At 35.5% G+C, this 24705-nt stretch overlaps 1 protein-coding gene and 1 long non-coding RNA gene across 6 annotated transcripts in view; one reads left to right on the top strand and one right to left on the bottom strand.

Annotated features, from left to right (window-relative positions):
• Nucleotides 1-24705, top strand: part of LOC109266689 (uncharacterized) — a 120381-nt gene that overhangs the window by 82114 nt on the left and 13562 nt on the right. For both annotated transcript variants that reach the window (XR_008419159.1, XR_008419160.1), the window contains exons 5-6: nucleotides 7593-7710; nucleotides 21319-21440. This is a non-coding gene — a long non-coding RNA (uncharacterized LOC109266689). The remainder of the gene's footprint in view (nucleotides 1-7592; nucleotides 7711-21318; nucleotides 21441-24705) is intronic.
• The window catches only part of PTGER3 (prostaglandin E receptor 3), a 179114-nt gene continuing 166280 nt past the window's right edge, over nucleotides 11872-24705 (bottom strand). The window contains exon 4 of one of the 4 annotated variants that reach the window (XM_019448890.2): nucleotides 11872-12129. In XM_019448890.2, coding sequence (XP_019304435.2) covers nucleotides 11880-12129 — 250 coding nt within the window. In that variant the 3' untranslated portion in view covers nucleotides 11872-11879. Of the gene's footprint in view, nucleotides 12130-15169; nucleotides 16834-24705 lie in introns of those variants that run through there. The other 3 variants (XM_019448894.2, XM_019448891.2, XM_053894011.1) reach the window with 3 other exon arrangements.

Here is a 24705-nt window from a genome sequence, read left to right as displayed (position 1 = left end):
CAATCTTGCCTCAGCTTTGCTACAGAGTGTTGTAAGTGTTACAGAATGTTATGCTTAAGTCAGAATATTAAAAGGAACCCCAAACTACCCCTCAGACTCACCCTATTTAATCCATATTTCTTTTAAGGAGGCTTTGCCATGAATTTACTCATAGAACTAGATTCTTAATGATTGTGGCCCCAAGCTTATAGAAAAAGACAGATTTTTTTCTTTAAGTTTTTTATTTTGAAATGATTTTAGATTTACAAAAAGGTTTCAAGGGTAGTACAGAGAGTTTTGTATATCTGATATATAGCCCATCTTCCCCTAACATTAACATTTTATATAACCATGTACATTTATCAAGACTAAGAAATGAACATTGGTACATTACTATCAGCTAAATTCCAGACTTTGTTCAGGTTTTACCAGTTTTCCCACTAATTTCCTTTTTCTTTTCCAGGATCCAATTCAGTATATAACATTGTACTTAATCATCATGTCTTCTTAGTAAGAGGAGACAGTTTTTAATGTTGAGTAGTAATGATGGCAACGATGCAAAAGACTCAGAAAAGGTAGTTGTAGGTGGAAGGGAAAGTTTATTAATCAACTCCTCTAAGTCCAGAGACAAAAGGAGTGTCCTTCCAGGAGGAAACAATACTGGAAGATCACCATGACTCTCTCTTCCCTATTGCCCCTTTATTTTTTTCTCTAAAGGATAAGATTGAGGAGAACATCATTGTTGACCAAAGCAGTAGTCTTTTTTCCCTCTCCAGCATGTCTTCAAGTGGTACCCACTCTCCTGTTTGCTAATTGTTCCATACATTGAACTCTTAGGAACCAGAGCCTTTAGCCTCTGCATGATAGGTAGAGGTGCCCTGCTGCATCCCAGGAACTGTGTTATGTATGATGTGTCATTTAAATCTCACAACCACCTTGTAAGTAGGCTGTATTATTACAGTTTTACAGATAAGCAAACTGAGACTTAGATAAAATATATTGCTTAAGAGAAGCTGGGTAGAAAGTGGCATGTCTGGTATTTAAACCTAGTTCTTTTTAATTCCAAAGATATTAACCACACTCCTCTAGCTGCTTCCCTGCAAGTAGATGGATGAGTCAGTTCACATTACATGGGACAGGGTAGGAAAATCCATTTGGATCTTTTTTTAGGGTGAAAAAGCTAATATTCTGAGATCCACAATTCCATCTATTTCCTATGTTTATTTTTCATACTGTTTAAAATGCAGAGAGGACAAACGTTGTGATTAGCTCCTTGCAGAACTTGTAGCACAGATCATTTGGTGTATGGCTTGCTTTTTGTCATGGTGTTATAAAAAATAATCTACATTGATTAAAAATCATTTTTAAAGATGTAATTTAAAAACACTTTCTATAAAATAAAGCACTGTTAAATCATCAAAATTCCTCATGCAACAATTTACTAATCATATGTGTATATATGCGTGTATGTGTACATATAGACATATTCTGCCTAATACACCTCTTACATGTGTTTATGTGTGTATATATATTATATGTTAATACATATGTAGGTACATATATGAATAGATGTACATAAATTTATACATATATGTATATGTACATACATGGCTAAATACATATATGCATATATATACATATACATCCTATAATATACATATTCTAGCCTGTATGTCACATATTAATCAAAATAGGTTAAGTTGTGTTGGGCTAACAAACAACTTCAAAGTTGCAACTTATTTCCTGCTCACATTATATATGCATTGCTGATTGACTTGAGACTCAACTCCCCAGTCACTGAGGAAGCCAGGTCAATGAGGACTCTACCATGTGGTGGTTGCACCACCTAGAACACAAGCCCTCTCGATCACTCAGCATGGTAAAAGAGAGCTTGGGCAATTAAACATGAGATTTCCACAATCTCAGTTACGTACAATTTATACTCACAATTTATTGGTCAGAATCCATCACAGTGTTTAATTCAACTTTAAGGGCCAATAATCACATCTTCTAGGTGTACAGAAGGCAGGGGAGAATCAAGTATTGAAGAAAAATTATATATAATGTGTACTACATGAAAAAACTCACTTATGTGAAAAATTACTTATGTAACAGGTCAGGGTAAATAACACTAGCATAACACTAGTATAACAAGTTGCTCCAGATTCCAATGACTTAATATAATTAAAGTTTGTTTTTACTCATTTGATAACATAATGCAACTGGCAGGAAGTCAGTACTCCAGGCAGTCAGGTAGGGACTTTAAGATCTAACATTTTGTGACATAAAGCCTGAAAAGTGACAACAATAAAGAGGCAGTTAGTTTTATTTTACTTCTAGTTTGAGTATAAGGTGAATGGTCAGATCAGTTTTGTCTTGTATCAGATGGTTCGATCCCATAACAAATTAAGTGAGCAGCACCCTGAAAGGGATTGTTCATCCACTAATTTCCTTAGCGCTCTGATGTGCTACAAACTACTTTTTTGATTGTAGAAAATAACATCCTGATACATAAGCAGTGTTTTGAAAGAATAAATTAGTCATCCTGGCTTATCTAAATTGGGCTAGACTGCTATTGAAAAAGGGGTAATTTAGAGGAGTTTTTAAAGAAAAATTTATCTTCTCAACTTTGCTTCTTCCTTGTTCTCTCTCTTGCCTTACGTTACTTTTAAAGTGTTCAGCCACTCCAGCATATAAATTTACTACTGACTAAAGTTGTATTTGCTATTTCCTGAGTTCTTGATTTATATGGTCCAGTTCCTCAGCATGAATGGCTTGAGGTCTGGGGTTACTTGTCCTCCCTTTGCTCAAGTAAACAAACAAAAGAAAGTTAGTACATAGCTCAGTACATTTAAGATTTGTAAATAACTTGTCATTTCAAAGTGAACTAAAAGCCTTGAAACTTCAACCGGGATTCATCTGAAATTATGTGGGGTTATTAAAATATGCCATAGAACTCATAAAAATATGTACAAATCTATTTTAGAGCTACATTATCCTCATGGTTAAAGATTGGTTGGAGAGAGCCCAGTACTTAAGTAAGGAATTCTTGGTTCTTGCTCTGGGTCAGTCATTAATGACCTCTATGACCTTGGGCAAGAGTTGAGTATTAGATGACTCCTAATTATAACTGTGAGTTGTTGACTAAACTGGATGCAGCAATTTCTACTGTGGCCTTACAGCTTCTGGATTTTCACTGTGGAACCAGAGCATGCATCTGAATAGTTGACCAGTGATCTGGATCCATATTTTTTAGTGCTTATCCTGTTGATTGAATTTAATAGCTGTGCCAATGTTCACTGTCTAAAATCACCTAATGGTGGCCCCTTGGTTGGCTCCCTTTTCGGCGTTGTATATTCACTTCCCTTTGGTTAATTGCAGGGTGGAAATTAGGGTAGCTAAAACAGGAACAGACCCTGGGGACTCCACTTTATAGCCTGTATAAACAAATGACCAGTGACTAGGCAGAGAAGCCTGGAAACAATAATTTTCCAATTGAAGTAAAAAGGGCATAATAATTAATATACTACCAAACAAAGGGAATGACAAACTAGAATAAATATTAATCTATAAATTCTGGATACCAAGTGAAACACCTGGCCAGTTCAATTATTGGGTATCATGCCACCTGATGCCCAAATCTTTAGATGAACTTAATAAGAGAAATATAACTGAAAGGCAAAGATGGTATCTTCTGTTTTTCTGGTATATTCTCTACATCAACTGGTCCTCAAAAGTTACTTTAGCACTAACCACTTAATACATTCCTCATTCTGTGATACTTATGCCATCAGAGTCTTAGGAGCAGATTGGTTTTCATCTCTTCTGATTGATATAGAACATGTACGTAGGACCACCCATCTTTATTTATCCATGCTTTAACAATATAACAATTGGGCTTATGGTCTTGTATTTTGATTTTTCCTACTTGACTTCTGGCTGCTTTTATGTAACATTTTCAGCAGAATAATATTGAATGATAGATTCTGGGTCAGCTTTCATATTCCTTATTTGTGTTCCCAGTTGCAGGCTTATGTAAAGAGGTAAGAATGAATCATGAATATGTTGGTGGTTTTATTTGCCACCTGGGAGTTCTAACTTTAAAGTGAGACATTTGAGTTTTGAGCACTTGAGCCTGCTGCACACATTAAAACATATTTTTGATGGCATAAAGGCTTGATTTAATTCTCTGTCCTCACATTGTCTCAGAGAGTTATTGCATATTTCCTTTAACCTGTGTGTTCAAAAATAAGTGAATGACTGTGTTAGTCATGAAGTAGAATATAAATGGTTTCCATGCTTCTCTAGGGCATCTTTCTTCATTGAAGCCTGTCCAATCCGTAACTGTGTCAATATCCGGAGACAAGACAAAGGCACAGTTAATTTATAAATGCATAGGTATGAGGCAAAACTAGATGCTAGCATCACATAAAGCCTTTGCACGATGCCTGCTTGTTCAGGCATGTATGACACTGTGAGTACAGTTGACTGAGCACAGCAGTTGTGTAAAATCAGGTTAATATGTTCTAAACTATCCATTAGAGAGAGATCTCAAGGGACAGACTATCATTTTAACTACTAAAAACAGAGACAGAAAAAAGTCAGGTGATAATTCCAACCTTCTTGACAGAAATTTACTATGATTTCTATAAACTTTCTTTGCTTGTATTTATAACATGCATCTATTTGGAGGTTTGCATTCCTCCAAATAACTCAACTATAAATTATTCTTCATTTTGGGTTTGACTCTATAGAAATTCTTTGAGCATGATGTCATCTTTTGAGTGTGAAGGTGGTGTTGTATTTTCTTAAGATTGTATTAGATAATGCCTTCTTGACACTATGTAGAGCAAAAAATTCTAATAACAAAGGACAGATTCTCAGAAGAGACTTAATCAGTTGTGTCTCTTCACTTGGTTGAGGGAGATAAGATTACTCCAAAAGAACAGATGCCAATATCCTGCTGAGCCAAACTCAAAATGACATGGGTAGCAATGTAGGTCTATCCACTGATGAGGTGCATCTGAATTTCATCATACTGCTCTTTTATTTCAAAAATGATTAATATTAATTCAGTGTTAGTTTAAATTTTTTAAAAATTTTATTTATTTTTGATAGAGAGAGACAGAGCACAAGTGGGGGAGGGGCAGAGAGAGAAGAAGACACAGAATCCGAAGCAGGCTCCAGGCTCCGAGCTGTCAGCACAGAGCCCAACGCGGGGCTCGAACTTACAAATTGTGACATCAGGACCTGAGCTGAAGTCGGACGCTCAACCATCTGAGCCACCCAGGTGCCCCAATCCAGTGTTAGTTTAAATATCAGCATTCAAAATTTAAATAACCCAGCAGGAATATAAATGGTCATCAGGATTACACAAAGTTCTTGGGCAACTGTTAATATTCTCCACATTTTCTTGACCTTCTGACTTTCTTATACTAGTCAAACATAGAAAAAAAATCCTAAACCAGTATGTTTGCTTGTCAAGTTCAGAAAGAAGAGAATAATGATGATGGGTTTTGCCTGAGTTTATGTAATTTCTCACCCTCTTGAGAAGTTGATTTTATGTTTATCAATTATTTTCATCCTTTCCATTACACATTTCACACTTTCTATACTCTAGGCTCTGGGGATATGGAAGTGAGTAATTCTATATTCTAATTTAGTCTGAAATGCCTGTGTGCATTCATTAAAAAAATTTATTGTCCCCTAACTATATATCCGGAAACAGGTACCTGGGATACATTAGTTAAATAAAGATTTTAGCCTTTATGGAGTGTACATTCTAGTGGGAGAAGGCAAGGTATGAACAAAAAACATAATGAAAAGTAAATATTATAGAGTGCCAGAAGGTGATAATTATATTTTTAAAAGGAAAAGAGTGTGGTAAGGAGAATCAATAGTACAACAGTATGGGAGCAGGGAGGAAAGCATGTAGAGTTTGCAATTTTAAATGAGGCTGTTGGGATAAACCACAATGAGAAGAAGACATCTGATCAAAGAATTGAAGGAGGTGAAAGAGTCAGCTATGTGCATAACTGGGAAAATATTCATGGGGAAGGAACAGCCAGATCAATCCCCTTAAGGCAGGAGAATGTCTGTTGTGTTTGAACAACAATGAGAATGGTTAGTGTGGATGGAGTGAATTGATCCCCAATGTGAATATGTAAATGTCTTCTAATGCCCAACCCAATTTTTGTGAGTGGAAGAGTTGGATACAATTAACCTACAGCATGATGAAAAAGGAACCAAAAAAATACTGAGCACCTAGTATTTGTACCTTATGTTTTCTTAGTTTATCTTCACATTAATCTATAGAGGGAGTTATTGTAATCGCCATTTCACAAATTGCAATAATAATACATAGATAGGTTATGAGATCAAGGTTACAAAGTGATCAAGTAATGGGGCTGAGATTTGATCCCTTTGAATCCTGAATTATTTTGGCTACACCATCCAAACTCACCAGTAGTCATTGCTTTGAGGTTCAATTTCTGAACAAAGCAGCCACAAATATCTAAGGATTACTAAAACTCAACTCCAACCTAGCAAGTAGTGTCATACTGGTTAATAGGGCCAGAAGTGACTATGAATCCCACTTGTTTTCTGTCACTCACCTATTTCCCGGCACTCCTTTCCCTGTTTACAGGAAGAGAAGCTGTTGAAGATGACCTAGGTAGAGATCACAGACATCAAGAGATGCAGACAACCATTTAAAACAACCCACCAAAGAGAGCTGTGTGACCAGCCTGTGTTCTAATTAGTGTCCCCTTTAGGTCACATTCCTGAGCAGTCATTTGATAACACCTGCTTCTTCTTTCCAGCGTGTAACTGCTGGAGTATTCTGGAGCAGTCAGCTGGGACATCCAATAACGAAACCTCTGCCTGCAGACCCCCTCCATTCCAAAGATTGGAATCTACCTGTAATAATAATGTATTTTACCTCCACATGCAGTTCTTAGCATGAAATTGTGAATGTTTACATTGTAAAATTTCATTTCTGACCAAGTCTGAGATTTGTAATCCTTCCTTCCCTGAGGACATAAATTGTCTGTTTTCTGATAAGCTCTTTTATTACCTGTGCTTGACCCTCTCTCTTATTACATTGAAAAATAATAAAAAATTTACGATTACAGTGTACCACACACACATACACATGCTTACTGAGTCATGCTCTTACTTCAGATAAAATGTGTACAATGGCTGTGTAAAATATAATGCAACAAGATTAAAGCCAGATCTGCTGACTGCATTGTTAAGGTTTGCATACCGATGGGAAAGAAAGAAAATTAAAACCAGTTTTTTGGAGGACATGGTATAAATAGGATCCTGGGCACACACACTTAATTTCCTCCCATGAATTTGGGCTGCTGTGGGAATAAAGTAGAAAAGCCTATAACCTGGAAAAAACTAGGCCTCCTTGTGGTCAGTTTTAGCACAGTGTTGCCAACAGAAGAAACACAAATCTAACTCTGATTAGGCTTTCAAAAAAAATGGAATCTTGATTTCCACTTTTTCCTGGATGATGGACTAAAAACACTGAGTGACCCTCCACTGCAGTACAACTGGATTGCGTCTGAAGTATTGCAAACGTACCCTTTAAATGTATTCCTCAGATGACAGTGAGAAAAATCTCCAATGACAAAGGGAAAGGAAGAAAGAGGAAAAAAAGGAGAAGAAAAAGAGAGGAGAAGAGGAAGAATGAGCTGAAACTCAAATACTGAACCATGAGTGGTAAGCAGATGGGTTACCTGGTTACCTGGCAGCTGAAGTCCATGTGCTGAGATGCAGAGACCCAGCCCCCAGTCTGTTGCAAAGCTCAGAAATAGAACCTGAGATTTTCACATTAAGTCAAGGCCCTCAAAGTGGGCTAACGTGGTCACAGGTCATTCCACCCCACCTCCAGGTGGAAGATAAAAATCATCTTGGGATGAAAGCATTGGGACCTCCAGGCTACCATAGAGCAAATCCTTCCCTGAAACTGGTGGCCATCTGAAAAGCACTGTTTAAAAACCTCTGGCTCCTAATGAGTCATGATTATGTTGGTTTGTTTGTTTTTAATTAAAAAAAATTTTTTTAATGTTTATTTATTTTTGAGAGAGAGAGAGACAGACAGACAGACACTGAAGCAGGCTCCAGGCTCTGAGCTGTCAGAACAGAGCCTGACACAGGGCTCCAACTCACAAGCTGTGAGATCATGACCTGAGCCGAAGTCAGATTCTTAACAGACTGAGTCACCCAGTCACCCTTTCATGATTAGGTTTAATTGGAGGATCCATTCTTCAGGGAAAAAAAATAAAATCCATCTGGTGTTGTTCCAGAGATATACCTGAGCTATTAGGACCTTGCACATAATTGTGATCATGATTTGGTGTCCGAAATGATGAGAGAAGTTAAGTCAACAGAATCTTTGCTAAGCTTCTGTCACAACGTGTCATATCGGTGTGCCACTCATTATATTAATAATCACAACAACAATAATACAGCAATAATAGCAAATACTTAAAGAATGCTTTTTTTTGTGTGTGTTAGGCACTATCCTAAGAACAAACGTACTGAACTATTTTAGCAAATGTGTTGTCTTTATTTTATAGATAAGAAAACTGCAGCACAGGGAGGTTACATTCTTGCTCACATGGATGATAAGCACTAACCTGGCAATATGGATCTATGCTAACACTAGCATATTGGAGGAACTAAATACATAATATTTATTTCAATATCTTTTCTGTTTGCTGACCTATTGATTGGTCTTGGATGGGCTGGAAAGTAACAGAGATCACTTTATTTTCATCTCAAAATCTTCTAGCTGCCAGGCCTTTCCAGAACCTGGGCCTAACCCAGTTTGCAGTCTCCTACCTTTGGTGGGAACTAGCATTTGTTCTTGGCATTGCTCTATGTCCTAGAATCTACCACAAGGTTGCAGATTATTCTCATTCAGGGACCTTGGAGCAGGAACTACTCTTTTTCACTAAGAGTCCATTGAGTTTTCACAGGATTATTGATATGGGATATGGGTGAAGCACTACAAATATGAAACTGCCTTATTTCATAGTTCTAAGTAGTAGGATAATGTGAGAGACAAAAATGACATTTGTTATGAATTTCAATCATCTCTTTAATCCAGACTTATGTAAGAGATAAGTTACTGGAATTATTATCCAGGAATATTCGAGGATAAAAACAGAAATTCTAACTTTTTTTTAATTTATGGAAGGAAGAATTAAAAATTTGAGTCATGGGTAAATCATTGCCTAGTACATACAAAGACTTAATACAAAGATTTATGAGCTAGCTAGATAAATAAATCAAATTCAGGTCATGGCTGCTAAATTAATAGCAAATAAGAATAGATCAAATTTACTTGGAAATAAAAGCCTTTTTGGAAAATGTTATGAAACAAGAAGCTTACCTGTCCTTTATTATATTGGACATTTTTGAGAATGGTTTCAATTATTCTGTAAATCAGAGTGAGATTCTGTTCAAGGTACAACCTGAAGTTAATATAGATATTACATTTATCATTAAAACAAACAAACAAAAAAAAACTTTGAGGCAAATGAGGTACAAAATCACCAAGATAATTAATTTCTTTTGAGGGTAATATAGGCTTAAATAGAGTGCAAAGTAATAATGATGTTTTCAAATAATATTATTGACCTTTTTGTATTCTGCATTGCACAAAACCCTAATTTAACGGCACTGACCTTTTGAACCAAATTAAGAGTCAATTTCCTAAGTGAACTCCTGCAAGGTGCAGGAGTAAACTAAACAGTGCAGAGTTTATGAGCCTTCCTCCAAGATAAATTGTTATGTTAAAATAACTGGGAGGCCTGGAACTCTGAAGAATGTTTGTCATTTTTTAAATGAAATCATTCCTATTTTTGAACAGATTAAACATTACGTGCTACTATTTTTGTCTCCAAATCTGACTCATCACTTAGAATCTAAATATTATTTAGATTTTTTTTTTTAGATTTAAAAATTTATATTGGATACAAACTTGGACTAGATGTGTTATCCCAGGTCAGCTATTTCTTCCAGTTATAATTATTATAATTAGAATCCCTACTCTTCTTTGTCTAATGCATTTTCTCGTTAAAAATATTATTCTAGGTGATGAAATACCTACTTAGGACTTGGATGTTATCACACTCTTTGGTCTATTATTGTCAAATGTTAAAATAATACTTCCATTTTAAGAACTTTGGTAAGAAGAGAACAAAACTGAGGGCTTTCTCATGAAACCAAACAAATGCCCGTGTTTAAAAATAAAAATAAAAATAATGGAAAGTTTAAATTGGAATCCAAATAAATAACTCTAAGCATTTACAGGTGACTTTATTTCTCTAGTCTATGCTAAAGAAAAGCCAAAGAGAAAGATAAAAAAAGGAAAACAAAGCAAAGAAAACCTTTACTCCATATATTTCACTTTAAGAAGTTATATTAACAAGATGTTAATATTCAAAATAGCATTACTTCAGACTCACAAATTTACATAATCTTCGAGAGGCATTTGTGCATTAACACCATTTTTGTGTGTGTGTGGAGACAATGTGATAATATAATCTGGTATGTTCTAGAAACTTTTCTTTATTTTCCAAATCATTTTGACTTTGACATCTACCCATTTAAATAAATTGACATTATCACCTCAACTTTTATTTTGCCATAACATCAAATTCTCATTCAATGCATGGTTTATGTTTATAAAGGAATTTGAATTTATTTTTCTTTTTCCTATTATCCATATCCTCACCCACCACACAATTAACATTTTGTTTATTGCACTCACCAGACTTGCAAAATCCTGATAAAGATAGGGAATAGGAAAGATCCAGAATAAGGAAAAGTGTAATAAGAGAAATGCTATAAAAAGGAAAAACACCAGTTGAACTTAAACTAATATACAGAACATGATTACAACTGACAAACAGGTTGTCCGTAAAGGTAGAATTCTTCTGTTCTTAATATCTGGTTATTGAGTGTCAATGCTTCAGAAAGAAAGGACGTTCCAGAAAGAAATGTAAGTGGTGGTCATGGGTTTGAGAAAGATTTGGGAAAATGAAAAGACTGGCATGCTGCCTGTTTCCCAAGATGTTTTCATGGACAAAGTCTGGGCTATAGAGAGAGAAAGAGTTGTTGGAATAGAGACACTGGTAGAGGCAGAGATAGAAATTGAAAAAACAAGAGAGGGTGAGAAAGAGAGAGACAGAGAAGATTTACAGAAGACACTAAGAAAATCCATTGTACTTAATACATGCCAAAAAAGGGTTATTATCTAGAAGATATTTTTAAGACCTTCGAAAATCATTAAGAAATTGACATGTAAACCAGGAGAAATTTCATAAACAGGCCAGTCACAGAAGAAAACCAAATCATCAATAAGAAAGATTCTCAACCTCACATTTCAATCAGGAAAATGTAAAATAAATTAACAATGAGATACCATTTCACGCCTACAAGGATATAAGAAGTGAAAACATCACAATTTCAGTATAGATACACATGGAGGAAACTCTTACACATATGAACATAAGAAGATGCAAATGCCCTTTGACCCGACACTTCCACTCCTAAATATTTATCTTAGAGAAACTCATGCTGATAGGCACAAACTAACATGTTCACTGGTTTTTTTTCTTTCTTTTCTTTTCTTTTCTCCTTCCTTTCTTTCTTTCGTACTGCTACTTATTATAGTGAAATAGAATAATTTTTCTTGTCAGAGAACTGACAAATTATGCTTTCTTCAAACTATGGAACACTCTACAGCAGTTAAAATTAATGATCTAGAGCTTCACGTTTCAATATGGATAAATTTCAAGAAATACAATTATGAGTGAAGAAAACCAAGTAGCAAATCATACATATAATATGACAACATATATGTAAATATTCTAAACTCACAAAACAGTAGGATACAAATTTAATGGATGCATATACATGTAGTAAAAGTGAAAAAAAAACATGCATGGGAACTTCTGGATGGGGTTACCTTTAGGGGTGGGCATAGGGGAAAAAGTGAAAAAGAATTGGTTGGGAGGTGTGGTTTTTCTGTGATAATTTTCTTTCCTTAACAAAAAGAAAGTTGAGAAACTTCCAGTGATGTGATCTTGGCAGCAAGGTTGATTTTTAATCTCCAAAAAATTCCTCCTGAAAAATAAGCAAATGAATTAGGATAACAAATGAGAAATCCATTGACAACATCTGTATAAACTAGAAGGCAAGATATTTCCAAAAACTTCAGATTGTGAACACAAGTGATAAATTACCTACAGTAGCAGAATAAGGACACAGCTGGGTGGCAGGAATAGTGAGAAATGAATGGGGACAGCCGGTGTACTCCACTGGTTGAACTCCAACTCAGGGTTCAAAAAATTTGCCAACAAACATTCATTACTAAGGGAAGAAGACCTACATATTCTGGGTGGAAACATGGGAAGGCATCTGAGAATAACCAGTGAAACTAGGAAAAGTCCCCAGAATCTCCAGTTTGCAAGTGAATTAAGAAAATTGCATATAGATATGAAAAAAAAAAAAATCAAAGTTCTGAGTGAATTTCAATGTATAGTTAAATGATCATACAATTAAGCCACCAGTTAACTTCCATTTACAAGTTAAGTGACAGAACAAGGATGTAAACAATCCAGAATGTAAGGCATTCTATAGGACAACTAATCCAGTTTCGATAAATCAATGCCTGAGGGGAAAAGGAGGAAGGGTAGGACTTCTCTGAATCAAAAGAGACTTACAAGATGTAATCAAATTAAAGTGGGGACCTTGTTTGGATCCTGATTCAAATAAATCAATGGACACATTTTCCAGACAATTCCTAATTTGATTTTGGACTAGGTATGGGATGATAACAAAGTAACATTGCCAATCTTATTAAGTAATGATGATACTTTCTGAAAAGAAAATGTCCACAATTTTTAGAGATTTATATTGAATCACATAGGGCTAAAATTATGTGGTCTGATATTTGCTGTAAAATATATAAAGAAGGAAAATTGTGAACAGTTTTTTAAAAAAATACATTAAGTTATACAAAGCTACATTAATTAAAACAGTGTGGTACTGGCATAAAAACAGACATATAGATTAATGGCATAGAATAGAGAGCCCAGAAATAAAACCTTTTGCATATGGTCAAATGACTTCAACAAAAGTGTTAAGACTACGCAATGGAGAAAAGAACAGTCTCTTCAACAATTGGTGTTGGGAGAACTGGATATTCACATTCAAAAGAATGAAGTTGGATCCTTATCTTATACCATTTACCAAAAATTAACTCAAAATGGATTAAAGGCCTGAATGTGAGACATAAGACCTTAGAAGAAAACATAGGGGGAAAGTTTCATGACATTAAATTTGGCAATGGTTTTTTGGTATGACACCAAAAGTACAGAAGTAAAAACAGACAAATGAGAATACATGAAATTTCAAAACTTCTACACATCAAAGAAAATAGTCAGCAGGGTGAAAGACAATCTTCAGATGAGAGAAAATATTTGCAAATATTATATACGGAGTTATACCCAGAATACATAAAGGACCCCTACAACTCAATGGCAACAAAAGGCAGCCCAATTTAAACATGAGCAAAAAACTTCAATGGACATTTCTCCAAAAAAGATATACAAATGGCCAACAAGCATATGAAGAAATGCACATCTAAAGAAATCATTAAAGAAATGAAAGTTAAAATCCCAATGCAAGATCACCTCACACCTATTAAGATGGCCACTATAAAAAAAACCAGAAAATAACTAGTGTTGGTGAGAATGTGAAGATAATAGAAGCCTTGCATTCTGTTAATGAGAATGTAAAATGGTGCAGCCACTGTGGGAAACAGTATAGAGATTCCTCAAAACATAAAACTACAATTACCATGTGATCCAGTGGTCCCACTTCTGTATATATATCCAAAAGAACTGAAAGAACCTCAGAGAGATATTTGCACACCCAAGTTCATTGAAGCAGTAGTCACAATAGCCCAGAAGTGGAAGTAACCCAAATGTCTATCAATCGGTGAATGTAAAAAGAAGTTGTGGAAAATATATACACTGTAATATTTTTAGTGTGAAAAAATAACGAAATCTTGTCACATGCTACAACAAGGATGAACCTTGAAAACATTATGCTAAGTGAAATAAACCAGTCACAAAGACAATTAGTGAATAGTTCCACTTCTGTGTGGTATCTATAGTAGTCAAATTCATAGTAACAGAAAGTTGAATTGTGGTTGCCAGGGGCTGGGGGACGAGGAAATGAGAAATAGTTCAAAGGGCATAGAGTTTCAGTTTTGCAAGATGAAAAAGTCCTAGAGATCCATTCCATAACAATGTGAATATAGTTAACAATACTGAATTGCACACTTAAAAATGGTTAAGATGGTAAATTTTGTGTTATGTGTCTTTACCACAATTAAAACATAAATAAAAAATAAATGAATGTGACAAAAATTTGGTTATTTTTATATTTTGGTGGTTGGTACATCTTGTACTAGCCTTTTTAATTTTAATTCTATATCTAAATGTTCATAAGTTTTTTAGTAAAAAAGAAATTTGAAAGAAATATGGTAGTACATTAATATCTGTTAACTTACAGTAGGAAGAAATTGGGTAGGCTTTTTCCTGTGTTTGGAATATTTCATGATTCAGAAGAAGTAATGACTATAGAAAACTGGCAACATTGGACCTTAAGTTTATTCAATTTGAGTCTGTGTGTCCCAATTCCAAATTAGTATAGGATTTCCTTTCCTCTACTAGTCTAATCAATTGTGACCAGTGGAGAAGATCACATAGTTCAAATGGGACTGTTAAGGGGATGATGGAATCAATTCCCAGAAAAGTGATCTGGGCTTTGAAGAAACTTAGAAAATGTTTTCTATAGGTTGGAAGGACAGGAAGGATTTTCACTGTAGATAAAAAAATCAGACACACATGGGCAATGAGGTCCGGATGTATTTGGCTATCACAGTTTGATGCTGCTATCTACTTGTGCCACTAATAGATCCAGAGACTCCTTTCTATTTTTTTTTTTTCACTTTCTTGAAGGAGGAAAAAAGCAAAACAAAACAAAACAAAAAATCCTCGCAGGCTTCCAAGGTATCTGCTGCTATTCCCTGATAGCTGAAGATAATCAATCATCTTTTCTTTTCTTTTCTTTTTAATTTTTTAAATGTTTATTTAGTTTTGAGAGACAGAGAAACAGAACCTGAGTGGGGGAGGAGCAGAGAGAGAGGGAGACACAGAATCTGAAGTGGGCTCCAGGCTCTGAGCTGTCAGCACAGAGCCCAACGCGGGGCTCAAACCCACGAACCGTGAGATCATGACCTGAGCCAAAGTCGGATGCTTAACCAACTGAGCCACCCAGGCGCCCCAAATCATCTTTTCTTTAGGAAATGCTAAAAACTTGTCAGTTATATTAATGACCAGGCAAGATGACTCATGAGCTTTTATATAGTGTTATTATTGACTACATAAAAAGAAGTTGAATGACTTTGTAACAGCAGTGTCATGGGACAGATAGGTAGCTACAGTTGTGAACATAACATAATGTATAAAACTTGTCGAATCATACACCCGAAACCAATGTAATATTGTGTCAACTATACTCAAATTTAAAAAGAAAAAGCAGAAATTGATAATAATATCAACATCAAAACAAAATTGCATTCCCTGAAACAAATAGGTCATAAATAACTATGAATCTCCCCCCCCCCAACCAATTACTGAGGAAATCTGCTCTAATAATTTTATACCAACTCTCTATCGTATGCTTCTTATGTTTTTGCATGGTTAGGAGAAGTTTCCAAATATGCCCTAATAAAGACCTCTTAAAATTTTATTATTTACTATTGATTTTGAAATAATTATAGATTTACAAAAAGCTGCAATAATGAAAAGTCCTTGGGTACCCTCATCTACTTTCTCCCAATGGTTACATCTTGCATTAACTATAGTATGATGTCAAAACAGGAAATTTATATTGGTACAATGTTGTATATGGTTCCATGTCATTTTATCACATGTATATAGATTCCTGTGGCCGGCACTGTAATCAAGATACAGAATTCTTCCATCACCACAAAGGTCTACTACTTTCAGAATCAAATGTGGAAATTTTGCCTCCCTTTGAGTTACTTTACTGCTTTTCACTTGTAATATAATTATCTTAAATACTTCCTCTGCATACATTGAGATCCACGTCAGAAAAGTATTAATATTTTCTACTGACACTGCAAGAAGGAAATTGTTTCCCTGCTGGCTCGTAGTGAAAGTTCCCCAACTAGCTTCCTCTTGTATCACTTCTGCGGAGATGGGAGGGTGCATTATTACTGCCAGGTGGGGACAGAAGCCCAGGATCCTGGCTGACTTCCACTGACACTGTTGGGAGAGGATTGCTACCACTGGATGAGGGTGGGATTCCCATCTCCCCGCTTGGCTTCTCTGACATCACACTGCAGGGCTCTATTACAGCCCGGCAAGGGTAGAAGTCTAGGATCCCCACTCAGCTTTTGCTGACAGTGATGGGGCTAGAGCTGCATTTTGTTCCATGGTGCACTTCTGCAGTAGGACAGTTATTATTTAAAAATTTTTCATCTTGTTAAGCTGTTCCTTTCTTTGTCCTTTGCCAGGAAGAACTAGATTTTATGAGGGCTCTTTTTCGTCAGTTCCCATCAGCTTTTCCAGGTATGGTTTCTCCAGTACCCAGTCCAGGATATAGGAATCAAAAAGGAAGGCCATCTTGGTCTTTCCTGGGTTCCAAGGTTCATAGTTGGTCAGTCTTCTCTATACCTTCACAGTCTTCTTATGTTTGTTTTATATATCATGTCCAGGACTTTTACCTGCACTTAGGGGAAGGAATAGGAAGAAGTGCTTTTTCTGTATTGTGGTCCAGAACCAGTGACCTAGTGAGATTTTAGAACTTCATGAAGCCTAACTTTGTTCAGAAATTTTTTAATTTGATTAAGTATTAGGCAGCTTTTATTAAACATTTTCTTTGTTATCTAATTGAAGACAATAGAGACATGAGTTACAGTGGAGGAATCACCTCATACCACCTCTAAAAGCTAAACTAATGAATTCAGCGTATCATCTTCAAAGAACAATGTGATTTCCTTTGGAAACCAATAGCAATAGGGCTTGACTGTGGCTTAGGTGTGTACTAAAATGACTAAAGGAAGAAATGTGTGAACCGATTATCAACATGAAACTTCAAAAGGGGGAGTGTTCCAAACACAGTTATAATACTATCCTTTTCAACATCATGAAGTGAGAAAATGGCCTGTACAGAGGAGTGGATTTTCCAATACTATATTCCTAGATGATCCGTCCTTAGACAGAAAAATGTATTCACTGGGCTAGCATAATCTAATTCATTCCTTTTTTTCTGATTCCACGAAAGTAACTTTGTACTTATCTGTTGAACTGCAGGTCAAGTTCTTAAGGAAAATAAGTTGAGTAGAAGATTCAAATATCTGATATCTGTAGAAATTTTATTTCTCACTAGAATTCTTTAAACTGGTATGCTCACCAGTATATCTCATGAGTTTTGATTAGTGTGAGCCAGTTTCTTATTTCCAAACCTTCAAAGCTGAGGAACAGATGATAAAAAGAAGGAGCCAGAGCATTTTACTGCCTCCTTGTTAAGTACTTTCTCTAAACTCCTTAAATTATTCCAATTAAGTTAGATATATGCTTCAGAAATAGCTGAAACTATACTGCTTTAACATGATGACAGATATTAATACCTAATAGACACTAACTACAGTGAGCTAAGAACTATAAAGAAAAAATATCCTTAAATATCAATATTCAAAAGAGTAAATGTTTCCCAGAGGTAATCTGACAATGTGATAGTAATAATTCTTCCATTCAACAAATATTTATCGAGTGACTTGTACTGTCCCAGGTCTTAGGATATACCAGAAAAGGCAGCAGACAAAACTCTTGTCTGTGGGACTCACATTCTAGAGAATGGCAAAAGGACAGAAATAAGACATATAAGTCATATGGTTGTTAGAAAGTTAATAGGTGTCATGGAAGAGAAAAAGTAAAACAGGGTGAAGAAGATCAAGAGTGTGAAGGTTGGGGGTAAGGCAGGATGTAACAGAAAAGAAGAAGGTCCAATTGAGAAGGTGAGATTTTTGCATAGACTTAAAGGACATGAGGGATGTAACAAGGACATCTTGTAAGATGGATATGTTACAAGGACATCTGAGGATAAAGCATTGAAAGAGAAAATGATGGAAAAGACGGCATCAGAGAAGCAATGAAGGTACACATGACAATGTGGACACTTTTTGGCCATTTTTGAAACTAAGTCTTATACTGACTGACACAAGAAGCCATTGAAGATATTGTTTAAACTTTTGTTTTGATATGATTTCAAACTTACGGCAAAGTGAAGAGAACAAGGAATATTTTTATTTACATTAACCAATTGTTTACTTTTTCTCCCAATTGTTTTTATCATTTGCATTCTCTCAATAGGTGATAGAAAGATAGATGATGGATAGATAGATAGATAGATAGATGATTTTTCTCTGAACTATTTGACAGTAAACTGGAGACATTTGTGACCCCTTACCACTAAATAGTTCAGTGAATATTTTCTAAAAACAAGGACATTCTCTTACATAACTATAGTACAATTAACAAAATCAGGAAAATTGATATTGATAAACACTGTTATCAAATTCATAGCCTATATTCAAATGTTATCAATTTTCCCAATAATATACTTTATAGCTGTATTTTTCCCTCTGACACAGACCTGGAATCATTTTTTTTCTTTAAGAAGTCTAGTTCCTTTTAATGCAAATGATAAGTAGAAATCAAGACATAGGCATTAGGTATGCTCATTGCTAATGCTGTCATAACTTTTAGATAATCTCAGTGGACATATCTAGTACATGTACATGTACATACACATATATGGTTATATCTATAATCACTTCTAAATGTGTTTAGCTAGGTAGGTAGATATTAAAAATCATGAGTTTATATTAATACTTTCTATTTCAATCCAATACAAATGTTTCTTCTTTCCACATATATAGCTTCCCCCTAAAATACTAGTCCCATTACTTGCAATATATTTACTCATATGTTTAAGCAAGTTTTAATATTGCTAACCCATAGTATTGCAAAAAGCCAACCTACTAACTGAAGTTCAATATTTGTTTAAAGTTTTTAAAGGTAAAATTTCATGCAACAAAATGGATAACTCTTAAATGTACAACTTGATAACTTTTGACAAATGTTTACATCTGTGTAACCTGCAACCCGTCTAGTTCTGGTAAGTATGGAGCAGAACCAGCTATGAAAAAGAAGTCCTCAAGAACATATGCAAGGAGATGATTATAATGACTGACCAGAGAATTTTATTTATTTATTTGTTTATTTATTTATTTATTTATTTTAAGATTTTATTTTTAAGTAATCTCTGCATCCAACATAGGGCTCAAACTCACAACCGCAAGATCAAGAGTTGCATGCTCTACTGACTGAGCCAGCCAGGCGCTCCCCCAGAGAATTTTAGTGAGGTGAGGAGAGGAGCTAAGGACAAGGGGACTGAAATGGATAGGAGATGGAATTAGTGGATTTTGAGATTCATGCGGGGTTGAAGGGTAATATGGGACATTTTCTTTTGCTGTGTCTGTCATGTCTCTGTGGCAACACAGTGATTGACACAATAGATGTTCATTGTCAAATGTGAAAATACATTGAGAATTCATTTGCTTTTGAATAATCTTAATGGTTTCTTTTCCCTGGGAACAGCTTTCCTTTTCAAGGCCACTTGTAGATTGGTGCCTGCACTTATAACTTGCTTTCTACCTTTGCTAATCTTAATACGAATGTGTGAAATAAAAGAGAGAACACAAAACCTGTCTTACGGTTATTATTATTTAGTTTAGACGGCAATTCAGCATTTCCAAGAAAGATGCCTTTCAGCTTTACAATTTGAACGAACAAATGCATCACCTTCTAATGAGAGACTTTTGGTCCTGAAACTCATCTGAAACGTTATAGAGTCCATTTAAAATTTTGTATTCTAAAATAATTATAGTAAGTTATAAAAATACCTCTAAGAATGTGGTGTGAAAGAAAACTATGTTTTCTTCTTCTGTCTTGCTTAATAGTTGATAGCATTAAATTTTCTATTTTAAAAAGGAAAAAAAAGATGTCAAAATCTCCTTATGAAGCCAGCAGATTTAACTCCAAAATTTCCATATAGGTTATTTTTAGACTTCAGCTGATAGAAAGCATCTGTTTTGCTGCAATTTTAATATAACCTAAAAATGCATATGTTCATCATCTTTGTCTCATTTATGTAATTTATATCACCCATATGAAAAACCCTTCCCAAATAATCCATGACTTGAGGTACTGTAAGTAGAAGAAAATGGTCACTTGCAACGCATAAATTCAATCTACAGTTTACTGACCATAGTTTCAGCTGATGTATTCTCTTTATTGCTTTATTAAATGAGATTTTATATTTGTACTATAATATGCATAGATTAAAGATAGCCATCAAAAACAGTGAATGGTACAAGAATAGCTGGCATATTTTCATAGCAGACTTTAAATTCTGTGACCTTAGGAGTTTATTGAATCTCTTTATAGTTCACATCTCAGTTGGCTAAATGGGGTGATGGAGGCAGTGACCTGATCTGTTTAGTCTAGAGATTTATACGAATTACAGATTCTTTTTTGGGTTTCTTTTTTTTTTTTTTTTTTGGTGCAACATGGTTTTTGGTCATTTCATTGCTCTTTAGTATCACCTTTAGAAAGTATATAGAAAAAGAGCACAAAGGTAAAATAAATGTATCATTTTTAAATTTTATGTCTCAAATGTACCAGTAATTACAACTGAATAGACCGAAAGATTTAAAATAATCACTTTTTTTCCCTGACAGACTTTCTAAAATTCTACTATTCTCTAAAGCCTCTTCTCTGTGGGTATAGTTCTCTATTATTTTTCCCCCATTCTGGGCTTAGATTTCCTCATCTGTAAAAAGGGGTGGTTTACTACGGTGCCCCATCTAGCTACAAATAAGCAATGTATCTAAAGCACCCAACTCAGTGTGGCTTGAGATTTAAAGGTCTGTTGAACACTCTGGGAGACAGCTTTGGGCAAGATCAGTCTCCTGAAGGATATTCAAGGGTTGTTCATGAGGAGGGGAGTCAGGGAGTGCGAGACTCACTTTTCAATGTGCTTCTTGGTTGTTTCAGTGTTTAACTACATACTAGTTTTAAACATGGCTTACAAAACAAGAAGCAACCCCACTGCCACAGGTCTGACCTGCCTGGGAATCTCTTTATTCAGGTATCCCTGAATCCCATTATTATGCAGACTCCCGAAATGGGTGGACTGTCTCTCAGCCAGAATTTGGAGAGATCAAGGAGGCACTGATTGATCTTCCCCACCATGGAAAATTACCACTCTGGGTAAGTCCAGGATTTTCACTGGTAAATTCACCTCCTCCCCCTTACCCTCCCTCCTTTTGACAGGTAAACTGAGTCCCAAAGAGGCATGACACCATACCCTAGTCCAGGGGCACGCTCTATAGTTCTTCTATTGTTAATAAATACATTCAACACTGAACTTCAGCAAAGAAAGGGGGTGAAATATAGTGAGGATGTGGAGGTAGGAAGCTAGGTTTACCAGTGACTTTGGGTAAGTTTATTTAATCTTTTTGAATCTCAGATTTCTTACCTATATTTGGGGTCAACAAAATCTACCTTGAAAAGATTGTAATGAGAATTAGAACTACAGTGTAAAGACTTTAGTATTACTGGGGAAAGAGAAGGGACATCATAGGACATCTTTACCATTATGTCCTGGAGTCAGGGAGACTGTGTCTTATCTCTGACTGTTTAAGTGGACGTTGCCAACTTTTGCTTTTTCAGGAGTAAAAGTGAAATACCTGTTTTTGTTTTTTCACAGTTACTAATAGAACAAAAAAAGTAATGAAATTACCTTTTTTATTGTAAAATGTTATAGAAACAAGTGAAATTAATGTTTACTAAACTGCTACTGGAGTTTTGAAATTATTAGTTTATTTTTCATATTTGAATAGAGTTGCTTAGGTTGAAATTTTAAATTTTTTTTTAACATTTATTTATTTTTGAGACAGAGAGAGACAGAGCATGAATGGGGGAGGGGCAGAGAGAGAGGGAGACACAGAGTCGGAAGCAGGCTCCAGGCTCTGAGCCATCAGCCCAGAGCCCGATGCGGGGCTCGCACTCACGGACCGCGAGATCGTGACCTGAGCTGAAGTCGGACGCTTAACCGACTGAGCCACCCAGTCGCCCCAGGTTGAAATTTTAAAGAAATTACTAGATGTTAAACATACAGTCGGATGAGCAGTCTTTACGTTATTCTCCTTTGCTTCTCATTTCGCTGATAAGCAGCACCACCAGGGCTGACCTGAGGCAGAAATGAGACCATGTGGTCTTGGCTGCTGTCCCTGGTCTGCCCCAAGACACCTGAGGGGTGAGATTCCCTGTTCTCATGCTGAATTTCATCCTCTTGCTCATTGCCTCCATAAGTTACTTCTTAGAAAAGCAAAGAAACTAAATAATTAAGTTTGATCATTAAAAAAAAATGAATCGCAATAAAAATGTCCTTTTAAAACTTTTTAGAGCATGATCATGAATATGGTCACTTTTTGTGATAAATACTAGAGAGACTTACCTATTTATTCCCATATTCCATTCAGTATCTTTAAGAAGCCTAGTCTGTTATATTTTTATTAGTTTCTTTTCTTCAATTTATTTGTCAATGGCTTTACATGTGTGTTTAGAAATTATGTGACTTTATTTTAATCGATTTCGTGAAGCTTTGCGTCTGTGACAAGATTTGCAATTGCGCTTGGCACTGTATTTACTTGGCATTATATTGGCATTAGATTTTACAATATCTGGCAATCAGCAAGAAACAGATAAAACATTATACGTAATGGGAGAAAATAGAAGCTAGTGATTAACTCATCAGTGAACATGTATGTGTTGTTAAGACGTTTGCATCACTATACAATCTGCACTAGTATTATTATTCTCATTTCACACAGGAAGAAACTGAGGCTTGGCCTTGTTAAACTCACCTATAATATAAAGTTAGTTTTGTAAGTGACATAGTCAAGAATTGAACGTACATCTGACTTGCAGGGCCCTAACAACATTACAGTAAACGATAAAGAACTTCAGTTTGGTTATGTGTTTTTAAGGAAAAGCAAAGCAAAGAAACAAGGTGAAGGTCAATAAAAACTGTTAAAAACTGTTAATTAAATACACAATTGTGTGATCTAGACGATTAATTTTGTGTGAATTCAGAAAAGGATATAGGTTCATAGAATTAGAGAAGATGGGGAATATAGAGATAATTTAGTAATGTCCAAGGCAAGAAAATTGATTGTCCCAAACCACATAATCTGTCAATGACAGGGATGGGTTTTAAAACTACAATCCCTTGCTTTTTCCAAGATAAATTTGTGTCAAAGTAAAAAAACAAACAAAACAAAACAAAACAAAAAACATTATATCTTAATTGTGAGATCTGAACTTAAAAATTTTTTAAATATTTATTTATTTATTGAGAGAGAGAGAGAATGAGAGCACATGTGAGCAGGGGAGGAGCAGAGAGAGAGGGAGACAGAAGATCTGAAGTGGGCTCTGCACTGACAGCAGAGAGCCCACAGAGACCCCGCAAACCATTAGATCATGACTTGAGCCAAAGGCAGATGCTTAACTGACTGAGCCACCCAAGCACCCCAGATTCAAAATTTTTAATAACATCCATCATGAAGTTAGCCAAAACTGGAGAAACTTGATATTACAGTGACACAGAAGAGATGGAGAAAAATATTAGAATGGATCCAGCCATTCAACCTGTCTAGATGGAAGCTTTAATGTATATCAGACACTGTTGGGTCCTGTGGCTGCGGAATTAATGAGTAGCTCCCAGTCTGTTAGGAAACCAAGAAACATCTACCAACAAGGATAATATAATGTAATAAGGGCAATTTGAAAGGCAAATCACAAAATGCTGTGGGCACAAAATGAGTGGGGAGGAATTAATTCAGCCTGAGAGATTTCTATCGATTCTGCTGTGGTGCTCCACAGAAGAGATGAGATTTGAGTCATCTAAGGGGCTGAAGGCTGTGCCAATCAGAAAGAACAGCAAAGGTATAAGATGTCATACAGCAAAGTGTGTTAAAGAAATAGCAAGAGATTCAACGAGGCTCTAAATATTTATCTAAGAGCCCCAGAAATGTATTTTGAAGAATGCTTAGCTTGTGAAAGTTGCCAAACCATTCTGTTCAGAAATGTTTTGCTAATTTCAAATTTTTCTTAATTTTGCAAAAATCCTTTAGCATACTTTCCCACTCTTCTGGTATCAGCATTAGCAGCCTCACCATTGACATTTACATTTTAATAATTGTCAAAAGATGTAAGTGTTGACCACCTGTAACCAAGCACAAACTCTCATCACATTGGCTATATTTTGCCTATATGTCTTTGAAAAAATGTCTAGACTTTGTCAGACTATTTGTGTTTCAGTTATGAATGGAATTCAATAAAAGGGTAACAAACTCAAATGGCATTGACTAAATGTGAACTAATGCAATGAGAAGCTTTCCAGTTCCATAAGCAAAAATATCTTCCCCTTATGGTATCTGCTCTTTGCAGTATGTTCTCCTCTCAGAAGAGT

Source organism: Panthera pardus, unplaced genomic scaffold (genome assembly GCF_024362965.1).
Source record: "Panthera pardus isolate Hobbes unplaced genomic scaffold, ASM2436296v1 HiC_scaffold_11, whole genome shotgun sequence".
NCBI lineage: Eukaryota > Metazoa > Chordata > Mammalia > Carnivora > Felidae > Panthera > Panthera pardus.
The sequence above is the reverse complement of the archived record's forward strand: the minus strand, read 5'-3'. Positions and strand labels throughout refer to the sequence as shown.